General features: G+C 41.3%; 1 protein-coding gene across 1 annotated transcript in view; it reads right to left on the bottom strand.

Moving 5' to 3' along the window:
• The window catches only part of DNAH6 (dynein axonemal heavy chain 6), a 251551-nt gene that overhangs the window by 203191 nt on the left and 22365 nt on the right, over window positions 1–25995 (bottom strand). Inside the window, exons 9-16 of the mRNA XM_036750156.1 lie at window positions 24753–24872; window positions 20228–20428; window positions 18387–18507; window positions 12493–12644; window positions 11315–11467; window positions 5999–6250; window positions 3615–3743; window positions 2364–2477 (exon numbers count right to left, since the gene is read on the bottom strand). Coding sequence (XP_036606051.1) covers window positions 2364–2477; window positions 3615–3743; window positions 5999–6250; window positions 11315–11467; window positions 12493–12644; window positions 18387–18507; window positions 20228–20428; window positions 24753–24872 — 1242 coding nt within the window. The remainder of the gene's footprint in view (window positions 1–2363; window positions 2478–3614; window positions 3744–5998; window positions 6251–11314; window positions 11468–12492; window positions 12645–18386; window positions 18508–20227; window positions 20429–24752; window positions 24873–25995) is intronic.

Here is a 25995-nt window from a genome sequence, read left to right as displayed (position 1 = left end):
TAATGGTTCCATATGGAGAGGAAGCTGCAGAGGAGAGCTCCACAAAGCTATGCTCAGTCCTGGGCTGTAAAAAAAAATATAGCAGATTTGTACCAAGGCTTTGATGTTCCTAAGAAATTTGCTGATAACCCAAAGCTAACAGATGCAAGAATCAGTATCCAAGAAGTTTTTTCCAGGCTAGGACAATGGCTCCCATTTAGTGGTTTGTGGACCCCTTGGGAATCTCCTGACAATGGTCCAAGGAGTTCATGCTAAAAATCCTTTAATGGCATCTTAAGCAGCAAATAATTGCCCAATGATGTTACATATCTACGTATCTATGTCTACACACATACATATGTATATATACATATATTCACACATATACATACACATATGCGTATATACATATGTACATATGTGTATATATGTATCTATATTCCCCTGTGACAACAAGCATATGCAAGATTGAAGCACTATAGGCTTCTTTCTCTGGCAAAGCCGGAGAAAGCTTTGGGGAACAAAAGTTGTCATTACAGTTATTGTAAGCACTTAGTGAATATATCTAAATGAATATCATTGGTAGTATATTAAAATATTCTGGGCTTTGCAACACATTCTTATTGTTTTGAGAAGGGGTTCATGGGACAAAAATCATTGGGAACTACTGGGCTAGAACATGGGATAGTTCTAATAAAATTAGATCTTAAAAATAAATGCAGAAGCATATACTTGGGTAGCCATGGTAGATCATCTGAAAAAGCTACAGGCATGTCAGTGGATCACAAGCTTAATCTGAGTCAATCACATGTAGGGCATGGAATAAACATACAACCTTTGACTGGATTAATAGGAGAATAAGGTTCAGCATGAAGGAGGCGATGGCCCCATATCTGTGCTCTGGTCCAGAATCATATGTTTTGTTCTGGGTCTCTGGAGAGCATCCAGGGGACAATGACCACCAGGGTGAAGGGTCTTACAATTGTACCTTATGAGCTTCACTTGAAGGAACTGGGAGGTTAGCCTGCAGAAGACTCAGGGAGGACATGAGAGCTATCTTCAAGTATTTTAAGGGTTCTAATAGGAAAATATAGATTGGACTTGTTTTGCCTTATCTTAGAGGGTAGAACCCAGGTGTAGAAAATGCTGGGAAACTGACTTCAGTTGGAAGTATGAAAACCTTTCCTGACAATGAGAACACTCCAAAAAGGAAAGGGCTGCCTTGGTGGTTATGCAGACAGACTCAGAAGGGAAGGCTGATGGCCGCTTGTACATTAGGTACATGGTAGAGGGAATTCTTGGTCTGACACAGATTAAACAACCTCTGAGAAACCATTCAGCCCTGAGGTTCTGTGGCACTGTGAACATTATCTTCAACATTTGTACTATGGGACAATATTGTAGGCTACTCTGTTCTAGAGAGGCAAGATGGAAGCCAGGAAGACTTGATTTTCAGTCATGTCTCTGGGATGCTAGGCAAGTCTTTTAATATTTCAGTGTTCAAGGTCAGTGGTATCAAACTCAAGTAGAAATGGGGCCCATTAAATAGTACCTAAGGTTTCCTGAGGCCACTATTGACTTGGAAAACCACATATTAACATCGTCTATGTTCTGTTGGATTTTTATTTTTCTTTAATTTGTATTCATTTATTTTTAATTTTAATTTATTTTGTTAAGTATTTCCCAATTGCATTTTAATCTGGCTCAGGCCACCCTGTAGAGCATTTACCACCTCTTTTCTGGGAACTTCTCTATGACCAAAAGTTATGGAGAAGGTGCTGCTCTACATTGGTAGGGAGAGCTTCCTCATCTGTGAGTTCTTTGTGCCAATGAAATCGCAGGTTTAGACCCTCCCCCACTCTTAGAATGAAGTCTTTCCTAGTGCTATGATGACTCCTCCTTGGATAGAGCCCATCATAGAACGGCCATGTTTCATACGACACCTTCCACAAAGAATTCTGTTTTATGGTAGATCTCTGTTAATGTGAAATTCCACTGAATCACATATGTAAGCTAGGTAACTTCCCTTCAAGTCTAAGATCCAGAGTTAAAGATTGACTTCTAAAAAATAAGAAGAAGAAAGATTGACTTCTTAGAATGTTATAAGTGGAAGCTTAGGAGTCAGCTAATCCAGTGCCTTCCTTTTAGAGAGGAGGAATGCAGGAGGTTAAATACTTTGCCTTGAGATCACAGTTTAGTTAGTGGTAGAGTGAAGACTATCTATCATATCAAAACCAGGTCTCCTGATGCCCCTTGCAGTGGAATGTGATCTTTAATAAATCTCCAGAGGAAAAAATATCCAATTTTGGCCAATAGGTTTTAACACATCAGCTTGCGCTCAATGACTTAAGAATGGAAATTATGAGAGTGTATCTTTCTTCTACCTGTAACCAGTCTTGTAGGAGGATTTCCCATTCATAGAGAGAATCCCAGAGCAGCTGCTTTAATTTCAGCTCTGCGCTGACTTCTTCAAGAGCCTCAAATTTAGATACTTCTACCTTTAGGAGAAAGGAAAAAGAATTAATCCGAACACTTTTCTCTCTGAATAATGAAGTAAATAACCGCCTCCTAATTCTCTGTCTATTGGGCAAGCTTGCCAGTTACCCAAGTCTGTGGATAGCAAACAGAAATAGACTTTCTTCCCCTCACTCCTCATTTCCAGTCAGTTGCCAAGGATGGCCAATCCCACCTCCGCTTGTCTTGCATCCTTCACTCACGTATCTGCCATCCTAGGCATCAACTTTAGCCTGGACTATGGCAGAAGCCTCCTGACTGACTCTCCTGCCTCCAGTCTCAACCCTCTCCAATCCATTCTCAAGATGATATTCTCATATGGAGAGTTATATTCCATATCATTCCCCTGTGCAAGAAGCTCTGTGATTCCCTTTTGTCTTTTTGGACAAAATACAATAACCTTTATAATCTGGCTTTAACCTATGTTTCCTGAATAATTTCACATCTCTTGCCACATCCCCCTCCACCCTATTCCAGCCAACATGGCCTCCTTGTAGTTCCCTATGCACGCCTTCCAGTCACAGCTTGTGATAGGCTGCCCTCTGCACCCAGAATGCTCTCCTTGCTCAGCTGACTTCTTGCATTCTCTAATAACCTTCCAGCAATGGCCTTTCCTGATCCCCCTCTATGGTCAGTGCTTTACTTCAACCAAAGCTACTGCACCTTTATTTTACTTCTGTATCCATGTGTTGTGTCCACCAGGTTGACTGCCAGCTCCTTGAAGGCAGGGACTATTTTATTTTTGTTTTTATGTCCCAGGTGCTTGATAACACATAATGCATATGTAAATGCTTACTAAATTCAATGGCAAATTGAATAGAAATTCAGGGAAGAGACAGCATCTGAGTTGGATCTCCAAGAAAGAGAATGATTTCAACTAATAAAGGTCAGGAGAGAATCCATTTTAGGCATGGAGGAACGGTTGTGTGAAGGCATGGAAGTGGGAGGAGGTTGGAGAAGATGAAGAGAGGCCTGGTAGTCCAGTCTGGCTAGAACACACGTTCTGGGAAGGGGAGCAGTAGGAAATGAAAGGTGGAATAGAGCTAGTTTGTGGGGGACCTTCAATGCCAAGAGAAGGAGCTTTATAATTTTGGAAAAAAAGCATTTACAGATGTTGTTACCTTAAAGTTTTTCTGGTAGGATTTGTATTGGAAAGCGCGTTTCTGGAGGTCATCCAGAGTCAGCTGTAATTCACTTAATAGCACTTTTATTTTCGCTTGGTCGGCTGAAATGTCCAAAATTTGTGGATCCTGTGAAATGAAAAAAAATATTGATTAGCAATGGATAATAAGTCTTTTGGATATGTGTAGAACAGCTCAAAGCCTGGGGTCCTTGCTGTGTGATAAAGACAGGAATTTGGAACCAAGGATTAAGGTGAAGAGGAAGACCACTTTGAACTTCCACTTAGGATTTCTGTTTCCATCTTTCCCTCTTTGCTTTCATTTATATGCAAGACCAGATACTTTGGGGGTTAATAAAAGCCCCAGACCCACATCACTCATGTGTATTTTCCTTTTGCAGAACTCCCACTCTCTGTTTGGGGTGTTGCACACAATTAACAACAAGAAATCAAGTTTAGAACTTTCTAAACCTAAGTCAAATAGAGACATGGGACAAAGACCTCACCCTGGAGAACAACAGGAGGAATTTCAAGCACAGATTAAAAGCCTGTTGGTGCTACTTAGAGGGCTGGTTGTTCTGTGACTCAAAAGAGATGAAGATTTTCCCTCTGAGGACACAAATTCACCTTTGGCTAAGGCTCTGGGAATCGACAGATTTCTCCCTCATGATGTAGGATTTTTTTACTTCCTATTTGATACTGTGTATGTGAAGGGCTATCTCCATAAATAGCTTAAGAAACTTAAGCCTCTGTCTGGGCTCTAATGAAAAGAGAGATAGTACACAGACTCCACTCTTCCTCAGCCGACAATTCTAAATGAAGCCAGAAGCTGGAAGCAGAGAAACTCCATAACCACATACTGCTCCATTGAGTCATAGCTGGCAGCAATTACTGGACCGAGGGAACATTGCCTAGCAGTGACTATGACCCTAGTACCCCCTGGCAAAGACTATCTGCTGTGTGAGACCAGCATGGAATAAGCCCACCAAGAGTACTATGTTGACATAACCTGAGACTATCAGTGACCCTATGGGATCAGGGCCATTAGTTGTCCTTTCCCTCAGGTGGGTTTTGACCCATTTTTCCCTACATGTGTACCTCCTCTACACACATACACTGGCTGTATACATTTCCTCCCTAAGGGTTCATCTATTTATTCTACCTGGACACATAGGAGTTTCCCCTATGTGTCCCTCCATGCATGTTCTACTAAGAATATGTATAGTTTTGAGAGTGTGTATCTCAGGTTTATAAGAGAAATGTTCTATTGCTGATTTGCTTACTATGCTGTTGAATAATTTTTTGGCTTTAAATTGATTGCATATTTGGCTGACTAATAAAAACAAACAAATTAGTTGGAGCTCACGAGCTATAGTTTTGAGTTTAGATGTTGACCCACAGAGTATCTGGAATCTACAGGATCTTAGCTTTTCTGGGAGTACATATAAAAAAGAGGGTATGGTATGGGCTCATCCAGAATATCCACCATGGATGACCTAGTAGTACAAAGATCCAACAGAGAAAACTATTTTCTACTGAGGCTGTGATGAAGCAGCCATGTTTTCCAATAAAATGAGATAATATTTGTAAAGTACTAAGCACAGCACAGGGCACATCGTTGGTGCTATGTAAATGCTTATTCTCTTCTCCAATTTTTCTCCCCATAAATCAGACAAATTTCCAAATCTGTTTATCTCAAAGACCCAATCCAAAGATTTTATGACTTACTAATTCTTCTAATATCTCAGGAAAGTAGTTCTCAGGGATTATTCCTATTTTTTCCAAAGGAAAGGCTTTGAATGACAACCCAATACACACATTCTTATTAGTGAATACATAGATAAAAGGCAAAGAAATTAGTAAGCCCAAGCTTCACCATCAAAATTTGTAAATGTTCTATATCACGTCCTCCTCACTTCCCCCAGAAATCATCCTTCCACAATACAATTAATTCTAGTTAACTAAAGCCTTTGTTCAAAGCTATGGCTTAGAAAAAGGGAAGTCAAAGTTACATCTTGAAGATGACTGGATCTAACCTATAAAACATGATGATAATCGAAGTCTATGGGAAAATATAATTCATTATACAAATTTTGTTTTACAAGGAGTGGTGGGAAATTCATTCAATAGTTGTGGCAATGTTCAGGGGTACTTTCGATTTTAAAAGTCCAAATTTATAGTATTGATACTGTTACACAAAACAGTAGGGATAAATTCTCAAGATACGGCTTGAAGAATAATCCTTTTTTCCCAAGTGAAACAATGAGGCCAAAGCTGGTTGAGCCAATGTTTATTGAGAGTTACAAGGTATGATTCTAAATGTTTTGATTCTACATGATGGTACCAATTTCCCATACAACAGATGAGGAAAGGCTTTTTAAATACCTGGGCTCTCAGCTTGACTTCATTCACTTCATTATTTAGCTCCTCAACGTCCTTGTCCAAGTGTTGACAGAACAATTTAATGCTGGTGTCTCTTTCACCCACTGATTTATCGATGGCATTTCGGACTGCCACAATTGATGGCTTCATGGTGGCAAATACGGCAAAATCTTCAGGGGGCGTAGGAACTTGATACAGGTCAATGAGCTTGTACATTTTAGTAACGGTGTCGGCTTCATCTTCAAGACTTTCAATCTAAAGGCAAGAGTATTGAGTATAGGAAACTCCCAACGTTTTGGAATGAATCACTATTAATATGTCTTATAATTCTGTCAAATTAATAACTCTGTCTCTCTCTCTCTCTCTGTGTCTAGATCTCCCTCTCCCCTCCCTCTTCCCCCCTCCTCTCTCTCCCCTCTCTCTCTCTCTCTCTCTCTCTCTCTCTCTCTCTCTCTCTCTCTCTCTCTCTCTCTCTCTCTCTCTCTTTCTCTCTCTCTCTCTCTCTCTCCTCCTTCTCTCACACAAAGACGCTGATCTGGTCTGTATGGCATGCCTTAACGTTTGGAGAGTATTTCAGGACATGTAGGAGTTAAGATATACACTCAGACCAGGAATGCACTTTACTGGCACCTCCATGTTACAAAAATAACATCCTCTAAAGCCTGGGCATAGGAGGTGAGAGTTTACTGTTATAAGTAAATAAAATATACAGTAATGAAATCCATTTCACAAATGCAATCATATAGGCATAATCATCACTGCACTGCATGGAAACCAGAACCAAGAATCTAGAATTGTAAAGCCAGGAGAAATTCTAGAGATCATGTAGCCCAGAGGAGTCACATAAAAGACCCCACAACACTCCCTAGTGTGGCCCACTTTTAAAAAGTAATTGTGAAATATTTAACAAAACAAATAAAAATACACTAGAACATAGATAATGTTAATATGTGGTTTTCTAAGTTAATATGCGGCTCTTATGCATGGTTCCCTGGCCTCTGTTTCTATTTGAGTTGGACATCAGTGCTGTAGCCCAAGCCCTTTGTTTTACAAAGAAGGAAACAAAATCTGAGAGGGGGAGTAACTTGACCAATGTCACACTGTACATTAGTGACAGAGGAAAAGTTTCTGACTCTCAGTTCTCTGCTCATTCTATTATACTATAGTGAGAAATAGTTCACACGGATGACTACAACTGTTACTTTTAAGGAACCAAGTAAAGGTTTTTCCCCTTTTCTATTAGTTCTTCACGAGCTATAAAAAGATCCAGTGTCCGTGGTCTTCTCTTACACCATGACAATTTCATTTCTCTTTGTCTCTGTCTGTCACTCTCTGTCTCTGTCTCTCTCTTTTTCTCAGTCTCTGTCTCCTTCCCTCTCTTTCTAACTCTTCCCCTTCCTTTCCCCTCCTTCCCTCTCTCTTTCTCTGTCTCTTCTCTATGTGTCTCTCTCTCTTCTCCTCTCTTTTCCTCTCCCCCTCCTTCCCTTTCCCCTCTGTCTCTCTTTGTCTCTCTCTGTCTCTCTTTGTCTCAGTCTCCCTCTCTCCTCCCTCTCCCCCTCTCCATGCCTCTCTCCTCCTTCTCTCACACAAAGATGCTGCTCTGGTCTGTATGGCATGCCTTAATGTTTGGAGAGTATTTCAGGATATGGAGGGGTTAAGTCACACCCTCAGACCAGAGATACACTTTACTGGCACCACGTGGTCAAGAAGTGATTTGTGAATGTCTGTTTGGGATGACAAATGGCACACGTCTTGTAGTAAATGTCCTTTTCTATAGCTTCAAGTATGTACATAACCTGTTTAACAATTAACTTCTAGAGTCTGTTTTATAGCACTATCTTATATAGTGTTAGTTACACATCTGGAATCTAGTCTGCTTCCATGCACCACCATGTCCTTTGTATGTCTTGTTGTCATGTATTAGTATCACGCAGTAATTTATGTGCCCACCTGGTTGTCCAGAGAAAGGGGGAGATACTGGTTTGTGGGTCCATTAAACCCCTCTCTCCTTTGAGAAAACCTGACTATTTATTTGATGCGATCAATATGCCGTGTCCTGTGATTTATTGCTAAAATAATTCTCAGATGAGGCCTTCCTTCTCACCCTGAAAGATCCCTTCACTCCAGTGCCTTCTCCCATTGGTGTATTCCTTCCAGAACATTTTTTTAATTCAAGTACTTTATTGTCCTACATAGTTCTGGCCAACAACTATAAGAAACAAGTTCACAAAAAACAAAACAAAACAAAAAAACCATGTTATATATTCTTTCCAGAACATTCTGAGGACACACTGAGGACAGCTCCTCTCCCAGCTCTACTCCTGACTCTCCTCAGCTCATCATCACGTGTTGTCTTTTTCCATGAGGGAACGGACTGTCCTTTTTTCTTGTAGTAGTATTTCTAGTATGTAGCACAAGTCATGTCTATGGTAAACATTTGATAAATGCTTCTTGACTGACTGTTATGGTTGACAGACTATTGACCTTTAGAGAAAACTAGGTGCACACACACACACATACACACACACAACACAGCAACACAGAGCTTCTAGGGGGATCACTATTGAACATAGATGAAGATGAATGTCAATTTAGGTAGATGATAATTTTCCTTAAAGCAGAAATGCACATTTTAAACAAAGTACTGATGGTTAGGATGAAGAAATGGTCTCCAAGTTCTCTTCTCACCCAACAATTCTATGATTTAGATTTGAAATCACAGATTGTCAAATAGCTTATATTCCATAAAACTAGAATTATAGGGGAAATTATATCTTATCTATCCTTAAAAAGATGTTTTTTCTTCCACAAGACATTCAGAAAAATAATATACAGCAGAAAGTGATGAAATGTGATATTTATAAAACACTGCAAACCTTAAAGTTCTATATAAATGCCAGCTAATATTTTATCATGATTTATTTTTATCATGATATATTAAATTTGCACCATATCGTATCTCCTTAAATCTATGAGGTGTTGACGCATCTACCACACTTTACATTGCATTTCTTAATATTTGCCTTCAAATCTCAAATGGACAAAATATATTTACAGTGTTTACTCTAAAGTGAGTTCAGAAGGAGACTGAGGTTCCTGTAAGAGGTGCTAAAGTATACCTGGCACCTCTTTAAGAAACAGCCTTCGGTTCTGGGACTGAAGACTGAAGTTTAAGTTCCAGCAGCCTCAGAATCATAGTTTTTTTTTGAAGGGGAGAAGGCAGGACAATTGGGGCTAAGTGACTTGCCCGAGGTCACACAGCTAAGTAAGCATGTCAAGTGTCTGAAGTTGGATTTGAACTCAGGTCCTCCTGACTCCAGGGCCAGTGCTCTACTCACTGCACCACCTAGCTGCCCCTCTTCTATAGTTTCTTATGACACAATACGGGACTATTGGGGCAATGTGACCTTGCAAAGAATGAGATGATCATAGCCAGGAGAAAAATTTAGAGCAAATTGTCAAGAAAATGAAGACGTTAAAAGACTAAAGAACTCTGGTCTTTGCAATGACCAACCATGTCCTTAGAGGACTTATTATGAAGCATATGCCCTGCCTGCTGACAGAAGGGAGGCACAAGAGGCAGAAGGCATTACGCTTTTCCACACATGGCTACTGTGCTGATTCATTTTGCCTGGCTATGCTTATTTGTTACGAGGGCTCTCTCCCCTTACTTTCTCTTGGCTTTTAAATTTGGGGGGCGGGTGGGAGGGGAGGGCTGAGGAGGGTAGCAATAATGAGGCTTAAAAAAAATAGAAAGGGACATTGCAACATTTTTCAAAATTCACAGAAGAGAAGGAAGTCCAGAAGGAAGCACAGAAAAGCAGGACAGTTTTGAAAGTAACGTGTAGAATTTATTTCATACTTTTAAAAAAGAGATGTGAAGTAGAAAATCGCTGTCTTGTGTAGATTTTTATTTTTGTGTTCCGTTGTATGTATAAAATGTTCTTTTTTGGTGTTTAAGTTAAAAAAAAATTTAAATATGTGACTGGAGATGAGAGTTCTTAGAAGAGACATACTGTGAAGGTAAAAAGGACAAGATCTGGCAACAGATTAAATCTACGGGGTGAACAAGAGTGAGGATTCAAGAATGGCACAGAGGCTGAGAATCTGACAATATTCTTTGTTCGCTCTAATGCATTCATTACTGTGTCACATAATTAATTACAGCTAATAATGCTAGTTAATATTTATTTATATAACACTGCAAGGTTTGCAAAGTGCTTTACATATCTTATCTCATTTGGTCCTCACAACGACCCCATGAGATGTAGGTGCCATTATTATCCCTAGTTTATGGGCCAGGAAACTGAGGCAGTGAATGTAAGTGCCTTGCCCATGGTCACACAGCTAGTAAGTACCTAAATTGGGATTTGAACTCAGGTCTTCCTGACTCTGAATCCAGTGCTTTCATCTTCTTTATACATCAATTATATTACGTCATTCCTGTACTCAGAACTCCAGGTTTCCATGACACTGTTTTCCCTCAGTTTTCCTCTTACCCTTCTGATTCTGCCTTCTCAGTAATCTAGTGTTTCAACAATCTGGCTAGCAGCTGTTGTGGGGGGTGACAGACCAACACAAGCTCAACAACAAGAACGCTACCAGCACGCCGCAAAAGCACAGATGTGAGAGCCCTGCGCAAATGGCTCTGTCTTCTCTTCTTATAGCATTTCAGACATCATCAAACATCATCTGAATGACCAGAACATAGGCTCCTATGATTGGCTCTTGAGTTAGCCCCTCCCCTTAGTACCCTGGGAGCTTCACATCTGCATAGGCTTAGCACCTAATAGGGATTTGGGCCTGGGGCTTAGCACCTAGTAAGACTCAATGAAATACACTGAATTACTCAAAGGAAACAAAAGCCAGACTCTTCAAGGGCACTTGGTTGAACTGAGAGCTAAGAGCCATTTTGCTTACCAACACATCTAGGCATAAGAGCCTTTACTGAAGTGGTGGCAGTGGGAATAAATGCCCATTTCATGCTGGAAAAGCATGTGTTACAGATAAGAGTGGAATAACATGTATATATTAATATATGCAGTAACACACATATGTGTGTGTATATATGTATGTGCATATACACACACATATGTACGGATATATATGTATATGTATATATATATATATATGCATATACATGTGCCCATGCCATTACTGTCACTACAAGCTTCATTTGAAAGCCCAAGATCATATATGTTCCCTAAATTTTTGTTGGGTAAGAGTATTGCAGACACTTTGATAACAAACACAAAGAAAGAAGTAGTTTCTTCAGCCACAAGGTCTGGCCCATTCATCCGTCTCAGAGTAGGCACTCACCCTCTCCTGGATTTCATCAAGGAAGATCAAGCTATTAACAAATTCTACCGTCGTTGTTGGGACAAACTCAAGCTTGTACTCTGCATCCTGGGCCTCAGAAATAATTGCATCCACTTTTTTCTTGCTTTGGAGAGGAAGCATGTTGTTTATGACCTAAAAAAGCAAAAACACTGAATGGAACATCTAGAAATTCCCCTTTTTGCTGCACGTTCTAGATTTTTCTTAGTTGGTAGACCACGAGCTCCTTAAGTGCAGTGGCCATTTTTGGTCTTGTTGCTGGATCCCCAGCCCCTAATATAGTGAGTGGCACCCCCAGTGTAGTTCAGGTGGGTGACCTTGTGGAGTGCTTCCAGGTGGGCTGACTGAATTCTGAGATCATCACAAGGGGTTCCTTTATATATAAGAAATTGGAGGGAAGAAGATAAAATCATACAATTTTAGGAATGGAAGAACCTTCCAGATAATGAAGTCCAACATGCTCACTTTGAGGCAACATTAACTTTCCCAAGGCCACACTGCTAAGCAGTGACCATGTTTGGGTCCTAGAACTCAGGACTCCGTATTCAATGTTCTAGCCACTTCACCACAATGGCTTTCTGGAGGCATAGCAAGTCTTGCCCATGTATCTGGGATACCCCATGGTGTATGAGAACTATATTATATTTCTGTATCACTGAGATTTGTCAATGTAGGGAAAAATCTCTAGGCACGATTTCATGCCACAGGAAGCATGATCCCACAGTCCTTAAAATGTTCCTGTACATCCTGGAATCAATTAGAATTCTTGGAGGTGCAGGCCATGTGGGCCCAAATGGTGCCCATAGAAGACCCACCCATACCTAGAGCACTGAACTATCACCTGAACACTCCTAGGGTGTGATAACTTCATGAGAGGTGCAGAGAGGATGGAGAGAGGGGGCTCGCATAGAGGAAAATAAATCTAGAGGAATAATCCTAAATGCTTGTAAAACAGGGTGCTGGATCAACCCTTCCTGAAAACTGGAAACGAAAAGGAAGAAGTGGAGAATTTATTTTGAAAATAAGGAATGGTTAATAGTCCGGTGCTAACAGTAAAACATTGTCAATACTAGAAACAAAATAGTGCCAAGGAGCTCACGTTATTGCGATATGTGACTTTCAGACAAAAATAGGGGCTCCACAATTTTCTGTGTACTTACTTCCAAGCAACGCACTGGTGATGGAATTAGTTTTTCTTTCATTTTTTTGGTATCAATAAGCAATAATCCAGTATTTCTGGTAGGCTTTAGACCTAAGGCATCCTTATGTTCTCTATGATATTTTTCTAGTTGGTCAGCAAAGAAACGAACACCTATATAAAATAATTTGTTACATAAGCAATGTGTTAGCGTTTCAAGGATTTAAATATTCAAGCCATTATGGATTAATTTCATACATAGATTATGCTGCATTTTAGTGTCCATGCTTAGATATTTTGCAATAATTCAATTTTTATAGTCGATCTTAGAGGGGATGTGGAAAGACAGGCACGTTAATAAACTATTTGTGGAGCTAGAAAATGATTCAACCATTCAGGGAAACCATTTGGAATTATGCTAAGAAAGTAACTGAAATTTCTTTACACTTTGACGCCTTGATGCTACTGCTAGGTACCTACTGTCATTTTTCAAAGAGAGAAAGAAACGTCACATACATAGCAATACAGTCATAGCTACAGTCTGTGTAGTAGTAAGGAACTAGAAACAAAATAGATTGGGAAATGGCTAAAAAATATTGCCCCATATCCACCTCCCTCCCTTCCTTTTTTAAGTGGGGGCAGGGGGGAGGACTGTGGATGTGATACATTGCATATATTTTCTTCTTTCTTTTTTTAGTTTTTTACTTAATCATTTTTAGTTTTCAACATTCACTTTTATAAGATTTTGAGTTCTAAAATCTCCCCTCTCCTTTCCATCCTTCCTCCCCAAGACTTGAGCCTGCCTGAGCCCATGCAATCCGACAGAGGCTCCACATGTACGATCATAGCAAACGTATTTCCACATTAGTCATGTTGTGAAGGAAGAATCAGCACAAAAGGGAAAAACCATGAGAAAGGAAAAAAGAGAGAGAAAATAGTCTGTTTCCATCTGCAATCAGACTCCATAGTTCTTTCTCTGGATGGGGATAGCATTTTCCAGCATTAGTCTTTTGGAATAGTCTTAGCTATTGCATTGCTGAGAAGAGCTAAGTCTATCAACGTTGGTCATGGGACGATGTCGCTGTTACTGTGTACAATGTTCTCCTGGTTCTGCTCACTTCACTCAGCATCAGTTCACGTAAGTTCTGGTTTTTCTGAAATCTGCCTGCTCATCATTTCTTATGGAATAATAGTACTCCATTACATTCATATACAACAATTCGTTCAGCCATTCCCCAGTGGATGCGCATCCCTTCAATGTCCAATTCTTTGCCACCACAAAAAGAGCTGCTATAAATATTCTGTACATGTGGGTCCTTTTCCCTTTTTTATGATCTCTTTGGGAAACAGACCTAGAAGTGGTATTGTGAGATCAAAAAGTATGTATAGTTTTATAGCCCTTTGGATATCATTCCAAATTTCTCTCCAGAATGACTGTATCAATTCAGAACTCCACCAACGATGCATTAGTGTTCCAATTTTCCCACATCTTCTCCAACATTTATCATTTTCCTGTTTTGTCATATTAGCCAATCTGACAGGTGAGATGTGGTACCTAAGAGTTGTTTTGATTTGCATTTCTCTAATCAATAGTGATTTAGAGCATTTTTTCATATACCTATAGATTTCATTTCTTCCTCTGAAAACTGCCTGTTCATATCCTTTGGCCATATATCGATTGGGGAATGACTTGTATTTTTATCAATCTGACTCAGTTGTCCATATATTTTAGAAATGAAGCCTTTATCAGAGACACTGGCTATAAAAAAATTGTTTCCCAGCTTTCTGCTTTCCTTCTAGTCTTGTTGCATTGGTTTTGTTTGTGCAAAACCTTTTTAATTTAATGTAATCAAAATTATCCATTTTGCATTTTATAACGTTCTCTATCTCTTGTGTAGTCATAAATTCTTCCATTCTCTATAGACGACAAGTAAACTATTCCTTGCTCTCCTAATTTGCTTATAGTATCACCCTTTGTGTCTAAACCATGCACCCATTTTGACCTTACCTTTATATACGGTATATGCCTAGTTTCCGCTGTATTGCTTTTCGGTTTTCCCAGCAATTTTTGTCAGATAGTGAAGAAGCTGGAGTCTTTGGGTTTATTGAACAGCAGGTTACTGTAGTCATTGACTACTGCGCCTTGCTTGTGTACCTAACCTACTCCACTGATCCACCGCTCTACTTCTTAGCCAGCACCAAGCAGTTTTGATGATTGCTGCTTTATAATACATTTTTAGGTCTGGTCTGGCTAGGTTGCATATACTTTCAAACTCAGGTGATGTACTGGTTAGTTTTGCTGAACCAATTTTTTTCTCTCTTTTTAAAAAAATTTTTGTTACAAGAAATTACCGTATGGGAGGCAGGAGGGGGGGATATATTTAGAAATGAAGATGATAAAAGAGAACTAAAAATGTAATTTTTAAAAACTGGAACACATCTAATTTTACATGGGTAGTTTTAAAAATCAGAAATACAGAAGTTCAGGATAGTGGTTTCTTCATCCCAGTATCTACCATCTTTTTTTAATTTGATTATGTTGGGGCCTAATTGGTATAATTACCTTAGCCTCCCCCAATAAGGGAAGAAGCCAATGGAAAGGCTCAAATCCCCTGAATCACCCACCTGAAGTAAGGCCTATGCTAATGGCCCAAAGTTTCTTTTCTTTTGAAAAGTTTGAAAAGCTGCTGTTGGGACTTCCCAGGTATTCCTACCCATCAATGAATCAGCACCATTCCCAGAGGCCTTGATTTACACACCAAGTCGAGGAGCCCTAGTCTTCCCCTCAATGTCTAGTCCTATTTGACCCAGGTAAGAACCCAATAAAACCACTCAGGATTTTTACTGGTCTTGATTTCCCTTGACACGGCCCACTGTGCATCTGTTTTGGCCCTCCCTAACTGCCCTTCTTTTGGGACTATCTCTCCTCAGTAATGCTGCTTGCTTTTCTCTCTGTTGACTCCATGTTCTGTCTTGGGTGCTGTTCTTCCTCGTGTCGTGCCTGGGGATTCTGAATCTCACTCAAACTGCATCAGGACAAGCCCAGGACCGGCTGGGGGTGCTCCTTTAAGGACAGTGGTAGCTACTTGTGCCAACAGATCTTTAGCAATTCCATCTGCCCTGGACTATGGCACAACCCTTTCCTGATCCCAGTTGGCCCTCTGCTGAGACATAACTTGCAGTGAGGATTTTTTTTTACTTTCAGATCTGCTTTTTGGCCTATCAACTCAGAGAGATAGTCAACCAAAAAGCATTTATGAAGTGCCTACTATGTGCCAAGGACTGTGCTAAGCGCCAAGGCTACAAATACAAGCAGAGAACGACAGCTGTGCTGTCAAAGAGCTTCTGTTCTAAGCAGGGAAGGCGGACCTCACAAAGGAGCTGAGGGACCCCCACAGGGCTGTGGCAGAGTCTGGAGAATCAAGGACAGTTCAGCAGTGGGAGAGAAGGGGCCTGCAGGAATGGAGTGAGGAGGCTGCTAAGGCCTGGCGCCACAGTCTGGAGAAATAAAATGGAAGGCCCGTAAGAGCGCTGCATCGGTTATCTCACTGGAGACTCACAACAGCCCTGTGAATGAGGGGCTACAATTATTTCCATTTTATAGATGAGGAAACTGAGGCTGAGAAAAGTTAAGTGATTTGCCCAGGGTCAGACAATTGGTAAATCTCTGAGGAAGGGTGCAGATATCCTTTCCACTATCTCACCCGAATGCCATCTCCTTCTAGGCCAGGTGTATCCAAAGTGGTGGAGCGGGGTATGGCCTCTTCAGGGACAACACTGCTGGCCTTTCCTGAATGCCGACATTCCAGCAATGCTGTGTCGGACTCTTCCCCACGTGCTTCTCTACAGTCATTTCCAGCTTGAGCCTGACCTCAGGTCCCCTGCCCATCCTGTCCTCCTCTCCCACACCCACCGCAGCAGCAGCTACTACTGCCACTGTGTGTGGTGTTCAAATAACAAACTCTCAGCTCTGCAGCCCTGCTCCCAACCTTCGACTCTCCCACCTTCCAAACAGTAGGAGAACTTAAATAAAGAAAGCTATTGGCCACAAGGAAACAATGGCCTGCCCCGCCATCTTGCCATCTACCCTGCTGCTACCCCCGCTAGTGACTTCTTTCTGAGATTACCTGCCGTTCACCCTGGATATCTGTCTTGTATGTACGTGGTGGACTGCAGCTTGTCTCCCCTATTGGAATGGGAGCTCCTTGATGGCAGAGACTGGTTTTTGTTTGTTTGTTTTTGTCTCTCTTTGTATCCCCAGCACAATAGCACATAGCACAATGCCGTGTACATAGTAAGGGCTTAATAAATGCTTGATGACTGCCTGGAACAGTCACCAGATCTGGGACCCTGATCATCTCCTGTTCTCTGAAACCAGGGAGGATGGAATTTACTAGCTGAATTTTGACAAATACCATTGCGTAATTGGTAGGCGAGGCTGAAGAAAGTGTCATAACAGTAAGCAGTGCCGATGGTGTACTTCCATTTGGCTACATGCATTTTTGTATGGTATTTCCTTCAGCTAGGAATATCAAAATATACCAATCCTAGAACAGGTTTTACAGTAAATCCACTGTAAGCCAAGGTTTTTAAAAGCAAAAAAACACACTCTGTCACGCGGCTGTCATTAAAATAATATGGATAATTAATAAATACTGATGATATTCTATTGAGAGCAAAAAGGATTTGTATTAATAAAATATCTTAAAATATTTATTGCATCTTTATTATTCTTTTAAAATTTCTATTTTGGGGCTTGTTTTATAATGTATATAATACATTAGTGCAGTTAAACCTATGTATAATTTACAACCAATTGAAGGCTGCATATATTAGGAGGGTGTGCTCAATTTTTAAAAATAAATTGATTTTTTTAATGATCAGGGTAAACAATCAAAAGCCTGGAGACCAAGGCTCTAAGGCAGGGCTGTCCAAAGTGAGGCCTGTGGGCCGCATGCAGCCCGAAGTGTGATTTTACGTGGCCCACCTGTGTTTACTACCGGCGAGGAAATTGACATAAATGCTTTAACTAAAGCATTTTTATTGATTTCTGTGCTCATGGTGGACGCAGGCGGGCTGTGTGGGGGCGCATGGCCCATGTTTTGGACAGCCCTGCTCTAGGGTACTGACTTTTTGGTTCCTATAACAAACCCAGGGCAGCTAGGTGGTGCCACCATACACAGAGCACTAGGTCTGGAGTCAGGAAGACCTGAATTCAAATCTGGCCTCAGATACTTCCTAGTTGTGTGACATTTAACCCTCCTTGCCTCAGTTTCCTTATCTGTCAAATGTGCTGGAAAAGGAAATGGCAAACCCCTCCAGTATCTTTGCCAAGAAAACCCCAAATGGGGTCCCAAAGAGTAGGACAAGACGAGAACCACCTAACGACGACAATTAGCGGACTCAAGGACTTCTGTCTCCTCGAGCTTCTTTTGACACCTGGTAACAAATGATGGCTGCTCTGAAATGCCCTCTCAGCCTCTCAGCATTCCTCAAGGCCCCACTCCCAAGCTTCTTTCCTATAACTGTTGTAGCCCCGTTCATCTCTGTGACCCACAGCACTTCATACGCAACACAGTTTGATTCGGCCGGGGGCGGGTGGGAGGGGGGAAGGAAGAGTCTGGGAGACAAGTAGCAGTTGAACCTCGAAGGCCAGGTCAACATCCTCATCTCTCAGTCCCTAACTGCACTGGAAAGAGCCAATCCAACTTGACTAGTGCCCTGATACCAGTTTACTTCTCAAGCCACAATAGATAGTCCAAAACGATGCTTCAAAGGAAGAGACGGCCCATCTCCACTGAAATTCCCCAGTGCCTCATGCTGGGATGAGGACACCCTGGGCTCTCAGAGTCTGCGGCAGCTGAAGCACTTCAAAAACTGGTCTGATAAGGAGGAAGATCGAATAAGGAAACTTACCAGGTTCCTCTTTTTGCAAAGCGTCTAGATCGAGACTTTCATTTTCCCTATAAAACAACTGGAACTTTTCAAAAGTAGCTGCGTAGATGTTGGCGGTTTCAAATGCAGCATGTATGGCTTCCTTAAAATGAAATGAACATATGAAAACAAGGATCACGACACGTTTTATGAGACTGTGAGCTTAGTGAGCACAACAAAATATATATGATGCCATTAAAAATCAGCATTTTCCTGGCATAGCGGAGACAGAAGCCTTCTTGGCTTTGAAGCCACGAAAACTCGGGTTCGAGTCCCACCCCTGACATATACTGGCTGTGTGACTCCAGGTAAGTTACTTCACCTCTCAGTGTCCCCAGCCAACTCTTCAAGACTGCAACCCTAAGTTGTAGAGAACGTCTCAACCTACGTTGGTTAGGGGGACGTCCCTCACTGGGGGTTCCATGCCAATGAAATCACTAGTCCAGTTCCTATGAGTCTCAAAAATTAGTTCTTAGACACCAAATGAATAACATCCATCAACATAATGGTCTTAACCATAATCATTAGGTGTGTTAATTTTATTATGTTAATTTTATCAATATGTCCATTATTATTAATATGATGATCATATTATCTTAATTAATGTTAATTTTATTAACAGGTTTATTACTAATTAATGTTAATCGTATTGATTATGTTGATTTATGCTAATTTTATTAATATGAAAATGTTAAGCTGAACTGAAGTGTTTTCAGAACAACGGAAGGTCTATCAGACATGGGCACACATGACCTACAATTCCACCCCAGGACTTGTGCACTTATGACCTGCCTAATTTATTTGCAAGTCCCTCTCAGTGTCTCTCTGCCCCATCATTCAGGCTCCCTTCTTCTAAAAACTGCGTTCCAAACTCGCATTAATGATAACAGCTAACATTCATATAGCGCCTACTAGATGCCGGGCACTGTGCCAAGTGCTTTACAAATATCGGCTCATTTGACCCTCAGAACAACCCTATTACCATTCCCACTTTACAGTTGAAGAAACTGAGGTTATGTGACTTTCTCAAAGTCACAGAGCTAGTAAGTGTCCGAGGAGGGATTCGAACTCGGGTTTTCTTGACTCCAGGCCCAGCACTCTATCCGCCGTGCCACCTAGCTGCCCTGTTCTTCACAAAGCCTTCTCAGGCCACACAGTGTTCCATCTGGCAAAGACAGAACTACTCGACACTGCTCCACATTGGCCCTGGTTCAAAAGCCATGATATTAAACTACGTTGGAGCCAGATTTCCAAAAAGTATTATTCCAGTAAGCCATCGAAATCCCCCATTTATCACTTTTGAGATCTCTACTTTGTCAGGGGAAAATATATTATTACATGGCATGTCTTCCTTGGGAATAAAATTTTTGTTACAGTTTCATACTTATGTCTTATATGGCTGAGATCAGTTCTTGAGGAAGAGACACTGACATTTCAAATCATAATACTTACAAGTTAGGCAAGGTTCCTTACATGAGAGGCACCAAGGTGACGCAATGGGCAGAGCTTTGGGCTTCAAGTCAGGAAGACTTGAGTTCAAATCCAGCCTCGGATACTTATTAGCTGTATGACCCTAGGAAAGTCACTTAACCCTGTTTGCCTCAGTTTCTTCACCTGTAAAATGGATAATAGCAGTACCACCTGCTACGGTTGTTGTCAGGACTGAATGAAATAATAATGTGCTTAGCACAGTACACGGCACATAGTGAGTGCTGTAGGTGTGTTAGCTATTATTATGGTTGCTATCATGACCACAGGTGAAGTAAGGGGGGAAATCGCTGCCAGTTTTCAGTAATTTGGGTAGAAAAAAGAAAAAAATATACCTTTATTCGAAAAATGATGGAGTGGAGGTATTTGTCATCCTCAAACACAACTGCTAAGCTTGGCCCCTCTCCACAAGTCTTTTCTTCGAATTTGTTGTTAATAATTGGACGAGTGAAAGAATCAAAATAAGGATCGGGCACCAGATTAGGGACTGACAGAACAGTGAGCTCAAAGCTCTGGATAGTGTCGGAGATACCTTCCTGTGAGGAAAGACAAAGGCCAGCAAACAGATCCATCTGTGACACTTCTTTAAAATGCTGAGAAACAAACCCAACCAGCATCCAGAAATCCAGAAATCATAGCTCATGCACATAATTTTCCTTACAGAATCAACTTTCACAAAGGTGTGAAACTTTCTGTTCTTTGTTAAATTTTATTATTGGCTGTAAATGAGTTTTCAATTAATAAGAAATTTAAAATCAAGTAAAGCAGATATATGTATGAATGTGAATATATATTAGCTCCCAAACAACCATTAGAAAATTTATTAATTTCTAATATTCCATTTATGTTTTTGTCAAGGCTAACCATAAGAATGTGAGCCTTAACATCAGCTCATGAAAGTACTGGCTAAACCATGGGCAGAATGTCTGTTTTCATATTTTCATTTGCTCATAATGCCCAGGGATCATAATCAAGGCAGACCAGAAGGGACTGAGGAAGGAGAAGGACTTAGCCAAAGTGACAGGAAGAATCGAGTAAGATTTGGAAGGCTCTGAAAAGTGTGCCGAAGGACAGAGCTGGAATTTGGGGAGAAAATGACAAGCTCACAATGAAAAGATGAAGGAAAATGACTCAACCTGATAGAGAAGGATTCACTCAGAAGGAATCAGTAAAAAGTCTTTGAGTGGGACCAAAGGAAGGGAGGAAAGAGGAGTCAGAGGTCCTGAGGAGAAGGGATCTAAAGAATGAGAAACGTGGAGGGAGAAGAGCTTGGGCAGAAGGAGAAGGAGGATAAAACAAGGTGAAGAAGAAAAAGGAGAGTAAAACAAGGGGTATGACAATGTGACACAGGTCAGTGAGATAAGCAACAGGATGTGGGGTGTAGGGCAGGGCTGGGGAATGTGTGGCCTCGAGGCCATATGTGGCCCTCTAGGGCCTCAAGTGCGGCCCTTCGACTGAATCCAAACTTCACAGGACAAATCCTCTTCACAAAAGGTTTGTTCTGTAAAACTTGGACTCAGTCAAAAGGTAGCACCCAAGGACCTAGAAGGCCACAGAGGTGGCTTCCAGGCCGTAGGTTCCCCACCCCTGGTCTAGGGGCTTAGGTGGAAAGAGGAGCTGAGGAGGCCGCTAAGGCACTAACAGGAGGATCGAGAGGTAAAAAGGAGAGCGGCCTCTCAGGAGTCGTAGTCAATCACAAGTAACTTGAACAGTGAGGAGTGAAGATCTCATTTTTAAAAAAATTTAAAATCAGCAAAAATTCATCTTCTCTCCCATCCACCCACAACAATTCCCCCACCCACACAATTGAGAATGAAAGAAAAAGGAAACCCCTGTTACACACGAGTAGAGTCAAACAGAATAGATTTCTACATCGGCTGTGCCCCAAAACATGAGTCATTGTGCACTGAGTCTTTTCACCTCTCATTAGTCTTCCGGAATTGTGGTTGGTCGTTACACTGATCAGAGTCCCTGGTTGTTTCAAAATGGTTTGTTTTTTTTTTACCACACTGATGTGAATGGAAAAATTATTCTCTTGGTTCTATTCACTTCACTCTGCACCAGTTCATACCAGTCTTCCTAGGTTTCTGTGAAACTATTCCTTTCGTTATTTCTTGCAGTACAATAGTATCTCATCACATTTATATAACATAACTTGTCAGGCATCCCTCAATTTATAGGCACTCCTTCAGATTCCCTTTCTTTTTCTTTTCTTTGGAGGCATTCAGGGTTAAGTGACTTGCCCAGGGTCACACAGCTAGTAAGCATCTGAGGCCACATTTAAACTTGGGTCCTCCTGACTCCAGAGCCAGTGCTCTATCCACTGCACCACCCAGCTTCCCCTCAGACTCCCATTCTTTGAGAAGAACTATAAATATTTTCCTACATCCTTAGTTAGAATTGATTTTGCATAGGACTAATTCCTCCCTTTATTTGCCCTCCCTCAATTTACCCTCCCTTCTCCTTTCTCCCTTTTCCTTCACATTTCCCTGTCGTGTGAAATATATTTTTGTACTCCTCTGTGCATTTCTGTATTCTCCCTCCTTTGACTGGTTCAGATGAGAGTGAGGTCTGATGTCTATTTGAGGTGAGACATCTCCTGAGCACCTCAATTTGTGCCATCATTTACCTAGCTTTCTTTTTCCTTCCACCCCACAGTGCATTCCTCTTCCCTTAACAGTCTTCATCAAGAAGTGACAGAACCACTCCAGGCCTTGTCTATTTAGACTTCCTCCATGACCTTTGAGAATAGGGCTCAGAGGGGACCTGTCTATGATCTCTCCATATTGTAACGTAAGCAGTTTATGCTTGGTTAGCCCTTTATCAGTGATCATTCAGGTTAAGCCTTTTATGTTGCTCTTAATTCCTGTGTTTGAACTTCAGAGTTTCTCTACAACTTAAGTCTTTTCATGAGGAATGCTTGGAAATCCTCTATTTCATTCAAAGTCCCTTTCTCCCCTGTAGGATAATACTCAGTTTTGTGGGGTAAAATCCTTCTTGGCTGTGAGCCGCTATCATTTGGCTTTTGAAATATAGTATTGCCAACTCTCTGCTCCAGAGATAGTTTGGGATCCTGTCTCTGGTTCCTCGGTATTTGAATTCTTTTCTTTTGACTCTTTCTAGGATTTTTTTTTGGTCTGGATGATTTTGGCTATGACGTTCATTTGGGGCTTTCTTCTTCCACATTGCCCCTGGTTCTAAGAGATTGGGCAAGTTGGAAGATTTCTTGAAATGTGATATCTAGGTGCGCACTCTCTCTCTTTTTGGTCTTGACATTCTGGTAGTTTAATTATTCATAAATTCTTTTCTCTTTGATATGTCTTCCAAGTCAGTTGTTTCTAGCATGAGATACCTTATAAGTCTATGTTTTCAGCCTTTTGGCTTTCTTTGAGTATTTCTTGTTTCATAGAGTCAGTCTAGAAAGTTGGAAGGTAGGAAAATGTAGAAAGGAAAGGAAAGAGGAAGACCACTGAATACTTGGAGCTAAGAAACAAATTTCAGGTTCTTCCTCGGGAGGAGGGGATCAGATCCTCTGAGCAGGAGAGGAAGCAGCTACTCACCTGTCTTCTTAAAAATACAAAAGTAAAACCATGCAAACTGTCTGGTCATACACCACACGGTATTAGTTAGAAGAAGAAGATATGAGCAATAGTGCTTGGTGAAAGGTATGGTGACTATTCGTCAGTTGGATAGTACCAGAGAGGTCTGTCATCTTCATGAGGGGTGTTTATATATGAGATATGAAAAAGACCTTTCCAAGACCTGTCAAAATGGGTTTCCACCCACTTTGGTAGCAATGATGCTACCAAAAGGAGCCTCAAAAAATATCTGATGGTCTTAATGGACTGCAAATGCAATGAGTCAAAAGTATGAAGTGGCAGTGAAAAAAACTAAAATAATCTTGAATTGTGAGAAAAGAGGCAGGAGTCCCAGAGATAGGGAACAGAGAGGTGACTATCTCACTTATTTTGCTCTGATCAGACTACATCTGAATACTGTGTTCGGCTCAGGGTACTTGGGTCATTTTAGGAAGAACACTAATAACCTGGAGGGCCTCCAAAGCGGGGCATTCAAGGGGGTGAAGGGCCTCAAATGAGACTCTATGAAGGAGCTAGGAAGGCTCTCCTGGAGAAGTCAGGCATGATAGTATCTAGATCGCTGTCCCTTCGAAGAGGGACGTATTTATTGCTTGTTTAGGGAGGAAGAATTAGGAACATATAAAACTTGAAAAGATGTGAATTTCGGTTTAACGTAAGACGAATCCTCCTAACGATGAACGCTTTCTCCCCATGTTGGGATCGGCTGCCTCAGAAGGTACAGAACAGGGTCACTGCCACTCTTGTCAGGAAGCTTCAAGCAAAGGCTCCATGGCCACTTGTCAGCTATGGTGGAGAGGGAACTCTCTGCCCTGAGTTCAGTCATGAGGCCTCCAAGACCCCTTCCAACCTGAAATCCCATGAACTTAACTTAAAACAAATGATTGACTTTGGCAGTAAACATATGTATTAACACACCGATTCATTCATTCTCGAAGCCTTTCAAATATAATGTTCTTCACGAACATTTGAGGGATCTTATTTTCAGTATAATAATATGTTAAAATACTACTAGTGGGATGTCATTGGCATATGCTAAACACACGTTATCTTTACATAACTTTCACTGAAAACATTTGGTAAGCTTCCCACAACAGACACAACCCTGCCCAACAGTATTTTCTATTTCTCTCCTACCCAATATGGAGGACCACTGTATTGGCAGTTGATGGCGAGCAAAGCAATCACGGTTTTTTTTTTCCCAACACTAGGTTGTACATCTTTTCCTACCAGGCCAAGTTAAAAAGCATTTTCTAAAACAAACCTGAAAATTTTCCAAAGACGGGTCAAAATACAAAGACATGATCTCCAGCATGAGTTCTGTGACAAACATGGGCTGGAGAGATTCATCCTCTTCCTGTCTGTCTGTTGTTGCTGCACCGGCCTAAAACGAGACAATGGTAATGTTATACAGATCAAAGAATTAGGATAAAATAGTAAAATAAAGATAAAACAGTGAAGGAGTGACTAAATTCAATTTTTAAAAATTGTCCTAAATTCTCTATTTGGAAATCATTGTGATGTGACATGTGACCCGGCTTTTAAGGACTTGGTCACCTGACTTAAGTATTCATCAATACTGACTTCTGCAGCCCTATGCGAGCCCTCTGGGCTAGACACAAACTCAGTCTTTGGGGCCTAGAATCAGGTTTCTACGTGGAGAGCGGAAACTCTGTGGAAGACCAGTGGAAGACCATTGGAAGACTATTGCATTTGCTAAGAGAGGCCTTATGGACAGCGAGACTCATTGTCCCCTTGACAGACTGGAAGCCCTTGGGCACGAAGTGAGCTGTCATTGATGAGTTCAGATGCTATGAGTTTAGTGCTTCAATTTCAAGTTGGGACAGAAAACCCACTTTTATTGACTGATTAATTTAAGACTTTGATTTTGTCAAATACGAAGTTGGGTGTTTACTTCCTGAGATGGGTGGCAGCACAGGCCAATCATCGCGTCAGTGGACTTTAATGGCCAGGGAAGACGGATTGTGGCTCTGGGTCCTGTAGGTAGTCCTGTACGCTATCGGTGTGCCTAAAGTCATGGTGATTCCCTTCAAAGAGGTGAAAATCGTGGGAACTGGCCCTTTGAAGGAGTTTGGCCACTATGATAATAACTAGCTAGCATTTATAGAGTGGTTAAGGTTGGCAAAGCGCTGTCTGTGCTTTCTCATTCGCCTCTCACAGCAGCCCTGTGAAGTAGGTGCCATTATAATCCCCATTTAATCCCCATCCCACAGATGAGGAAGCTGGGGTCGAGAGGTCATCAAATGACTGGCCCAGGGTTACACAGCTAGTAAGGAGCTGAGGCAGGATTCAAACTCAGCTCCTCCAGATCCAAATCCAGCATTCTCTACACATGCACCACCCAGCGGTGCACTTTGTAGAGAGCTGGCTTCAGCCAGGAAGCACCCTCTGGCTTCTGATTCATACTGGCTATGTGACCCTGGACAGTCCACTAACCTTTAAGGCTGCAGGAGATGCTCTGAGACTACAAATAAAAGAGAAGGTGC

The sequence above is a fragment of the Trichosurus vulpecula genome, chromosome 3 (genome assembly GCF_011100635.1).
Source record: "Trichosurus vulpecula isolate mTriVul1 chromosome 3, mTriVul1.pri, whole genome shotgun sequence".
NCBI classification, from domain to species: domain Eukaryota; kingdom Metazoa; phylum Chordata; class Mammalia; order Diprotodontia; family Phalangeridae; genus Trichosurus; species Trichosurus vulpecula.
Note: the sequence above shows the minus strand (reverse complement) of the source record. Positions and strands in the feature narration are given on the sequence as shown.